The 10695-nt window shown below is 32.1% G+C and overlaps 1 protein-coding gene across 1 annotated transcript; it reads left to right on the top strand.

Moving 5' to 3' along the window:
* The first annotated feature begins 7267 nt into the window (after positions 1-7267).
* Positions 7268-9596, top strand: LOC105798153 (hypothetical protein). The gene is made up of 8 exons (XM_052620855.1): positions 7268-7480; positions 7578-8040; positions 8110-8245; positions 8322-8484; positions 8575-8703; positions 8790-8984; positions 9246-9368; positions 9448-9596. Exons 1-8 carry the CDS (start codon positions 7268-7270, stop codon positions 9559-9561), a joined length of 1536 nt encoding a protein of 511 aa, XP_052476815.1. The 3' UTR covers positions 9562-9596.
* Positions 9597-10695: the final 1099 nt, after the last annotated feature.

The following is a 10695-nucleotide window of genomic DNA, read 5'->3' as shown; positions in this document are numbered from 1 at the left end:
GGGAGAAAAGCGAAAGAAAAGGGAAAGAAAAATAAAAGAGAAAATTAGGGATTTGAAGCTTGAAACTTTAATTGGTAAATTTAATCAAGTCCTTTTCTTATAAATTTGATGTTTTGGAATCCAAGAGTGAAATACTCTTGGATTTAAGTTGAAATTTTGGAAGTTAATAGATTTTTGAGTAGGATTTATGTTGAATAAATGATGGAATTGAGGGTTTATTTGATAGAAATTTTGATTGGAATTGAATAAAGGATTGAATTGTAAACTAAGCTATAAGTTTTGAGTTTTAGGGACTAAATTTAGAGAAATTCGAAATTAGGAAAATATGCTGAAATTTTAATAGTTAAATTTGAGTTTGGATGAAATTTGAATAGAAATAGAGTGTGAATTGAATTAGGAAAGTAAGTGAACTTAGTTAGGATCAAATTGAGAATAAAGAAGAAATTGAATAGAAATTCAATTATTTATCATAATTAGTGCTGTAATTAATAGTGTAAATTATTTTTTTTCTTAGCTAACAAAAAACCCGAGGCATCGGCATCAAAAGGAAAGGAGAAAGCTATCGAGGACTAAAACGGGAGATTTACGGTTTGTATTACTATAATTTGAATTTATTTATTTTCAATTGTTAAATTTCAATTAAAGTACTTGGTAAGTGAAATTGAGGTGAGTATTAAAATATTGCATTAAATAAAAGTGAATGAAATGAATTGAATCGAAGTGAAATTATCTGAACTGTGTATTGATTAAAAAGTGGAAAGTGAAATTGAATTGAATTGTGATTGAATCGAAAGTGAATTTGAAATAGAAAAATGATTTGAATACCCTATTAACTAGTCGGGCTGAGTCGAATATAATTGGCATGCCATAGGATTGGAAGAGTTCAGGGATACTTTGACCTCGAGTCAATGAGACATTGGGTGTCACTATATTTCTTCGGATAGATTCGATGACGTACTGGGTACCAACTTACTTCGGCTTGGCCGATGAGACACTGGGTGTCAACTTTGCTTCGAACTATCCAATGAGGCACTGGGTGCCATTCTGGTGTGTTTGGTTGGATCCGTGTATCCGCCAAAGTCCGAGTCTTGTTAATAGGGGCAAATAAATGGAATAGAAAAAATCGGATGAAAATGATCGATTTTATTCATGAAATGGAAAGTGAATTGGAATTGATAAATGAGAATGAAAAGAATGAATCAAAGATTCACGAAGATATTTATGTTCAAAAGAAATGTTATATGATATTAAATTGATGAATAGCCAAATTGAGTAGTTATTGTTGAAAAATAAAAAATAAAAATAAATTAGTTTATTTATGAATTAATTAATTATTATATAATTTGACATGTTTATTTGTTATTTTACTTAAATAATTAAAATTATAGTAATAGCACTGAGTATGAAATACTCAGCGTACGGTTGTTTCCATGCGCAGGTCGATAGAAGTCAAAGGTTCTGGTTCAGCATTCAGATCAATCCCGACTTCAACATAACTTCGGTGATGTATTTTTCCTTTTGGTAAATGTGGCATGTACTTAGGTCTTACTAAAGAGTTTTGTAAGTTTTGGTTGTAAAGAATTGGTTTCTCATGTTTGAATGATAAATGAAACATTAAGTTATAAAATGGTATGTTCGGTACTAAAATTGAAATGAGATGAATGAAGTTTATTAGTTAACTTTTATAAAGTATTATGAATATTGTTGATGAATTTGATAAGTAAATGTTTAGGCAAGATTTAAACATGTTTGAATGTGAAAATGTGTTGGTTTCTGTATTAACTGTAAATTGGTTGCAGTTTTAATTGTAGGGGGTTTATGTTAAAATAAGCAGAAATGCTGTCGAAATTTATAAAAAAAAATTGAAAAGAAATGAATGAAGTCAATTTGTAAAACAAACATATGAATTTATGGTTATATTTTAATATGTTTGTCATTTATTTAAGAATTATTTGTAAATTGTTTGATATGTCCGGCAATGCCTCGTAAACCTGTTCCGGCGATGGTTTGGGGTTAGAGGGTGTTACAGACTTGGCTTCATCGCAACAACCAATGTTCGACGTTGCGCTATGACATGGTTACTTGATCTCGTTGCGAAAACAATTGTTCAACATCGCAACGTTAAATACTATTTCTAAATTTGAAACCAACCTACAATATCAAACCAACCAATTTCCCTTCCCTAACATATATTCAACCAAACATACACATCCAATGGGTTCAATTTTAACCATCATGCCATTTATACATATATACATTCTATTCATTCCATCATTTTCATTCAAAACTTAAACAATTTCATTATGCTAACCACTAAACTACTTAGCATAAGTATACCTATATATATACATACATTACCATATACACTTATAACATGCTACAATTTATGCATTAGAAAATATTGTTACAACCTAAATTGCACTAATCCAACATATAGCCACCTTCAAAGTACCAATTCCAAACCAAAAGTTCACAACTCACATATTAATCGAAAATCGACTCAACCTAGGTATATGCCATACACAACAAAATAGGATTATACAAACTTTGTTGAGTTAAGGATCACTTCCTGGATGCTGGATCTACTGCTAGAACTTTTGGGAATGTACAATACCTGCGCACGGAGAAAACAAATTGTACACTGAGCGAAAACGCTCAGTGGTATTTCCATAATTTAAGCCAATTCATGCCAAAACGCTTTCATTTTTCATACCAACATGTGTATGTCCAAAATTAAAACCAATTCATATGTATATTCTTACCAAATTTTACAATACTACTTAATTTGCACAAATCCGTTTCATATTTCCATTGTTTGCACAAACACCTAACATACCTTTCATAATCATATACAATCACCAACATGTATACATGTATTTATACTAAATTTTCATTCGATCATTTCAATCATTACGAGCTTATTAGCTCAATCATATTCAGTTGACCCCAGGAATTGTTTTTAATTCTTTTCGCACAATCTTTCACATACTACCGTATTACACAATTCAATAACATTTCATTTCATATATCATTTAGCCATTTCATAAATTTTTAACCCTATTAATTAGACAGGGACTCAGAATGGATACACAGATTTTTCACCCCAGGTTGCCCGACAAAGATGACGCTAACATGTACATACTACCAACCCGGGTTACCTGACAACAATGGTTTTCAATCAATATCCTAACCCTATGGCATGCCAACTATATCTGACTCAGTTCAGACAACTAATAGGGTAACCAATTTTCGATTCATTATACAGGTCAATTTACATTCCAATATTCTCAATGCATCAACATTTCACAATTTCATAACATTTATAACATGCTTCAACCCAACTTCATACCAATTATAACATATCAAGAAAATCATGAAACTTTCTATTCTATTCAATTTAGTCCTTGTCTCGATATTCAATCTCAACCATAGCAATTCAATTCAAAATGACAACTCACCTCAAAATTATTTAATGCAAAATGACAAGAATATGCAGTAATTAAATTGATCCTGAATCATAGAAATTCAAACCGAATTCCAAGCCAATCATTAATAACTTTCGATTTTTCTTTCCCTTTCGATGGTTCTACGTTGAATTTAGCTGAATATAAAAAAAAACATATAATACCATCAATTTCCATTAATATCACAATCAAATATAATATCAAACATATTTTACAATTTATTCAATTTAGTCCCTAAACTTGGGAGAACATAACATTTGATCTAGAGCTTGATTAAAACTCGATTTCACATATATTCATTAAGGACCTCCTTTTACTATTCTTACTAAAATTTCATAACAATCTTGTATTTTATTCAATTTAATCCCTAATGTACTGAAATCAACAATTAAGCTTTACAATTTAGTCATTTTCTTAAACTAAGCTTAATTTCTATCAATTTCACACCTAATTCTTCAAGATATCAACAATTACAACTTCCTAAAACTTTAACCGTTTTACAAATTAGTACATGAGTTATCTAGATCAAGCTCTCATGATTCAATTTCCATAAAAATCAAAGAAAAATGGCTAGGGACTTACTTGAATTAAAGGCTAAAAGCTTGAAACCCTTAAAAATGGCATCCTCCTTTCTTGTTTATTTGCTTGGCCGGTTGGAGAATATTATATTTCATCTCTCCTTACACTTATTTTACATATATATACTTAGATTAAGTTTTAATTAGTTTAATTAACTATGTTTTAATATTAATTAACCTTCGTTTACTTAATTCATCAATAACCATTATTACTTTCTACTATATCTTATTTATAAATGGTATAATTACCATCTTAGACCTTTGGCTAATTGCAATTTAAGTCCTCAAGTCATTTCCTAATTAAAATCTATAACGATTAAACTTTTATAATTTAGTCATTGGGCCTTAATTAACTATAATTTCAACTAATTTAATTATCTAAATTTCAATTTATCAATAAATTAACTTCGTAAATATCTTTATTTAATATTTACAGACTTGGTTTTCAAAAATGAGGTTCTAAACCACATTCAATACCACTGGAAATCGGATCGTTACAATGTATTAGGTAAACATATCCAAATCTAAGATAACAATCTATGAAGGTTAAGTAATAATCATAAACTTCATTGTGCACTAATGTTCATGGGACTGCATACATTAATGTACAAAAGTTCTAGGAGTTGAGTGACCCTTGTACCTTTCATATTAAAAAGTCTCTTGGTCATTACCTTCCAAGAAAGATTTACATTGTGGAAGATGCACCACTTTAAGTGAACTTAAAGTTTTATCTTTCACAAGTCTAGTGATTTTATCTTAGTTAATATGACCAAGTCTTAAATGCTATAGGTACACTTCATCAGAATGAGAAGTTTTAAGTTTCTTTTTCACTAGGTCAATTTCAAGCAGTGAGTACATCTTTGGTTTGATAGAGTAGGGATTATTTTTCATCCATCCAAGACAAATAAGAGAACGATTTTTATGAATTGCAATACCTTTGCTAAATGTCATGGTATAACTATTATGAAATAAACATGCAACAGAAATTAATTTTTTCGAAAATTAGGTACATAAAAAACGTCTTTCAAAATAATCTTCCTAAAACTATCAAAATAAAGATGCACTTCTTTCACTGATTTTGCCACCACATTGTTCCCATCTCTGGTTTGCAGCAAGAGTTTCCTATCTTGTAGATTTCTCGTTTGCTTGAACCAATAAAACCAAGACAAGAGGACCTAATGGCTCTATTAGACCTGCTAACAAGTTATAGCATGTGTAATTTAAATCTATTTACTCAAACCTTTTTATTTTATTTTTGTTTCATGAAAGTAGTTTGAAATATTTAGTATATTCAATGTTGCATGTGTGGTTTCCTTTATTTTATTTATCTTTCTTGTTTTATACTTGAAAACATGATTACTTATTTTTGAATTTTTTTTACACTCGTCAAAAGAGATGACACGTATGCACGAACAACATCTGTTTGATCTAGATAAGACGAACAATGTATCATATTTAGATATTATGGAATGTGTTTTGGGATCGTGCCACTGATATATAGAAAACATATTGGTAAAGGTATTTAACACAAAAAATCTTCTGAACCAACAAGGGGTGGTACTTCATCTTCCCAAGCTGTTGATATGTCTTTGCCTTCGAAGACACCGACTGAGATGTTCCTTCCATAAGTTTTGTGGCAGATGATTCAAGATTTCCAATCCAAGGTTCAGGAGCTTAGTACTTCATTTACTATTTTGTGGTTTCATGTTTTAGTGTTTGAACCTTCGTATTTGATTTTAACATTTATACGATCAGCTTTATATATTTGTACACATTTCGTTACTTTATTTGCCTTATGATTTTGGTGACTTTTAAGATTTATGTGACCTTTTTATTTATTTATTTAGATTATGAGTTTTAATATTTTATGTGATGTTTTTATAATTATATCATTACATTAGAAGTAAAATGTAAAACCCTTTCGTGACGCTTTTGTAACTAAACATTATTTCAGATAAAAATAAAAGTAACTAAAAATACTCATTTTGTGATGTTTTTGTTCATCTTTTCATGACATTTTGTAAACATCACAAATAAGCAAATAGTTTGTATTTTTATTTGTCCAACTTTTCATGACATTTTTAAGCATCACCAAATAAACAAACTTTTTGTGACGTTTTAATTGGTCAACATAATGCTTATAGAAGTAACATAATACAACACTTTTTGTGACGCTTTTGACTTTTGGTGACATTTAAATTGTCACAAAAGATCACTTTTTTGAAGTTTTTAAGCGTCACAAAAAAATTTCATTACTTTTCATTAAAAGAATGTCATAAAAACTCAACGACTTGTGAGAAATCATTTTTGGTGTAATATTGACCCACTAATGGGTAAATATGAACAAGTCTAGATGAGCTTGGAAGATTAACAACCTTGTACTCCTAGTTCAATATAACCTCGCTCCAATATTCCCAATTGAACAATGTGTTCATGTCATCATCATTAATAAGTTTTAACACATTATTTATGCCAAGATCTCACACCGAGTTGTGATTTTTGAACTAATCTTTAATTTCATTCTTCTTTAAGCTCTACCTTCTTTTTAAAACTCATATTTAATCGATAATTTGATTCAAATAAACAAAGATAATCGATAATTTTAGTTAAAATTCAAATAATACTAACTGAAACCTACTAAAAAAATTTTACTTTTTGGGAAAATGAAAAGATAAAAACGGAAATCGAAACAAACAGAATATTTACCCAAAAAAATATGATTGCCGTTTTCAGACAACATTAACAATCTAAAATTACGAGGACAGAAAAAAACAGTTAAAATTTAAGAAAAGAGACAAAGATATTAACAAAATCCAGCTAAAATATCTTTTATTACATAGCAACCCAAAAATTAAAGAAAAGGAAAGCTAAATTCAAGGAGACAAAAAAAAAAAAATCGACGAATCCAAAATTCCAACTTATAAAAATTCCGACCCGACCCATATGCGTTACCATATTTGCTTCTTCTCTCCTTTTCTCTGCGAAGAATCTTAGAGAGAAGGAGAGATTTTGAGATCCTTCATTGCTGCAAAGCATAAGGCTTCATTTCTTTAATTAATTTTTTTGGTTTCTTTCTCCTCAAGGTATGCATTTTTTTATTATTAATTTTAATCTCTCTTTTTTGGGTATTTTTATTTATGTTTTCTGGGTTTTCTTTATTATAATGGTTGCATATATGTGTGTGTGTGTGTTCACCTATAGGGCTGTGCTAAGTAAGTAGTCATAATGGGGAGTTGTGCGTCATTACCCGCTAAAAGAATCGTAGCACAAAGAAGGCACCGTCGTCGTTCTCGGAAATCCCATCGAAAGGTTTCCAGTGCCCTAACGGATGGACCGATGAAACGGAATAGTAATGCCCGTGTAACAGACATCGCGGTTAGCGGATACATGCATAAGGATTTCGAGAAGGGTGCAACCCTCACTCGTAGAATATCTGAGGTTTCAAACTCAACATATCATGTCACCCAAATGCAATGGCATCGTAGCCAATTCGATGCCAAATCAAACGGTAAAATCTAATATTTTTAATGTAAAGATAAATGATTACATGAATCAACTGAATTTAAGTTTTCTCCGTAACTGCTGCCAAGACGATGCTTGGTTCGATTCGTGTAGTATGCTGGAAGACGATTCCGATGATGACTTCATTAGTATTCATGGAGGTAACCAAACATTGAACCTCATATCTTTTTCTCGAGTCATATTCACGTACTCATGTCCGTATATGCTAGATGGTATTCCGTCAAGTGGTAAGGTGATTCAATACGAAAGTTCGTCGTGCTTTGTGGATGGCAAGCGTAAATACGAAGAATACCGCGAAAGTTTTTTAAAATTCGATCATCCTAACGGAGGAAGCTTTAAAGGTTCCAAAGAGGATAGGCGTAGTGATCTGGAAGAGAAAAGCGTACGATACGAGAAAAAGTTATCAGTTTATAGGCTTTCCGTTAAGCAAGGATCATGTGTTGCGGAAGACAGTTTCGATGAACGTAAGTTATTTCGTTTTTCCGAATGAAATTTCGCCGATGGTACTTTCCGGTAATCCTAGTGTTTGTATATGTATAATGTAGATTCACCGAAACGGCTTTTATATCGTCCCAAAGCTGGATCTATAATTCCGTGTAACAAAGATGATAGAGTAAATCAAGGATATTGGTCCGAGATTCCGCCCTCGACGTTTAAACTCCGAGGCGAGACTTATTTCAAGTATGCTACCGATTCCTTCTTTAACCGCTGATATTTTCCGACGATGGTATTCATTGATTTGTTTGGTCATATACAGAGATAAACAAAAGTGTCCTGCTCCGATTTTCTCTCCATATGCTCCGATAGGAGTCGACTTATTTATCTGCCCGAGAAAGATACATCACATCGCACAACATATCGAGCTTCCTAATGGAAAACCCAATGAGAAAATCCCTCCTCTTCTAATTGTTAATATTCAAGTAAGTTCTCGACATACCGATAGAAAAATGCTCAGTTTAATTCATTACATCGGATCTTACTATCGTCTCGTGTCATGTCACCTCTTGCAGTTGCCTACTTATCCCGCTGCAATGTTCCTCGGTGACGCTGATGGTGAAGGAATGAGTCTTGTTCTTTATTTCAAAGCTTCCGAGAATGTCGAAACCGTCATCTCCGAGCAATATCAAGAGAGCATCAAGGTAAACATTATGAGATTCCATCATCTTTAATCGATTTTATAACACTCCCCGTACCGGACTTGAGGATGTTACTGCTTTTATTCCAGAAATTTGTCGATGACGAGATGGAGAAGATTAAAGGGTTCACGAAAGAGACCACCGTTCCGTTCCGAGAAAGGCTAAAGATCATGGCTGGATTGGTTAATCCTGATGATCTCAATCTGAATGCTACCGAAAAGAAACTCGTAAATGCTTATAACGAAAAGCCGGTTCTCTCGCGCCCTCAGCACGACTTTTATCAGGTATATCCTGTGCTTCTACTTCGTTCTTTAGTCCGAATTTTTCATCGTATGACCGGACTTGGACGAACTGCTCCTGTAGTGCAGGCTGTATGATCCAATAACATACCATGACATTGTTCCAACTAGTTTCGGTTTCTTCATGTTGATTCTTGAAGCATGCTCGCAAACTCGAACTCTGCTCGATTGATTTCATTTAGTTTCGTCACTGAATTTAAATGCGTACACCATGCACTGAATTCGTTCATTCTATTTCTCATGCAGGGGCCTGATTACTTCGAGATCGATTTAGACATTCATCGCTTCAGTTACATATCAAGGAAAGGACTCGAGTCATTCAGAGATCGTTTGAAGAACGGAATACTTGATCTCGGTTTAACCATCCAGGTAAGACACAAATCTGGTTGCTCGTAGAGTTACCGTCGATAATCCGAACCCGAACTCGTAATATGTTTTTCTCTATCAGGCACAAAAACAAGAAGAGCTGCCGGAGCAAGTTTTGTGCTGTTTGAGGTTAAATAAGATCGATTTTAGCGATAACGGCCAAATACCGACGCTTACGACCAGAGCCGATAACTGAGGGTGGTTGTCGATGATGCTGGAGACGGCTCTTGAAAGATATAGAAAACTTGGTATTAACAAGATATTCGTTTCTGCAATTTTTTAGCTTTTTGAAGAAGAAAAAGAACTTTTTTTTTTCAGTGCAAATGTATAAAATGTGTAATTCTGGGAATAAAATTACAAAGCTGTCATGTTTGAAACCAAACAAATAGCAATGATTTTCAAATGGGTCCTTGTCTTTTAATTTTGTATACAGTAGATTAGCAATGGAAACAAATAAATAATCACTATTCAAGGGATATGAATTTTTCATAGGAGATTGAAGCTCGTTTGATATTTTGGGAAAGTTGATTGAGAGTCTAACTTGAAACAAAGATATAATCATGTTGTTTTGCACACATTTCCCATCATTTTGGATGCTTATTTGATAAATTTGGGTTAAAATATGTAATAGGTCCTATACTCTTTACAAATTTTCAATTTATTTAGTCTTTTACTTTTAAATTTAAAATTCAAGATCAAATGTTAATATCGTTAAATTTGTTGGTATGTCATTTTGAAATAATAATAAAATACTCACTTAGTAGCAATGTAACAAAAGAATATCATTGTAATGAATATGAATTTAACAAAATAATTTTAACAGTATTAAAAGTTAGACCTATAACACTCCCTACCTGGCCTAGATGTTAAGACCAAGTCTGGAGGCTACATTAAAACATTTAAGGGAAAACCAATCTTTAAGTATTTTAAAATTCGTCATACAGAAAACATTTAGCCAGTTAAACCAACATGGAAATCCGAGCTTACAACCCGTAGTCCGAAATAAAACATACGTTAGTTCAAATTTAAAAAAACAGTGAAATATCTAGAAAAGAGAGATGACCGAACTCCTGACACTTCGAGCCTCCTAAGTCTGTGGGTTACCTTCAATTCAATTAAACAAATAGAATGAGTTTATAAGTCAATGTGTGTAACAAATGTAAAAGCAAGACAACAATATAAATATATCTGTAATTTCCCAAATTCAGATCTGAAATCGTAAAGATGATACTCAAGATTATCGTAATAATTCGAATCTGATGCGAGCATGATCGATACATATGCGTAACAAATCGAATCGATGCGCTTCCTACCCCTATTTGCTACACAT

The sequence above is a fragment of the Gossypium raimondii genome, chromosome 9, assembly GCF_025698545.1.
Source record: "Gossypium raimondii isolate GPD5lz chromosome 9, ASM2569854v1, whole genome shotgun sequence".
Taxonomy (NCBI): domain Eukaryota; kingdom Viridiplantae; phylum Streptophyta; class Magnoliopsida; order Malvales; family Malvaceae; genus Gossypium; species Gossypium raimondii.
The sequence above is the reverse complement of the archived record's forward strand: the minus strand, read 5'-3'. Positions and strand labels throughout refer to the sequence as shown.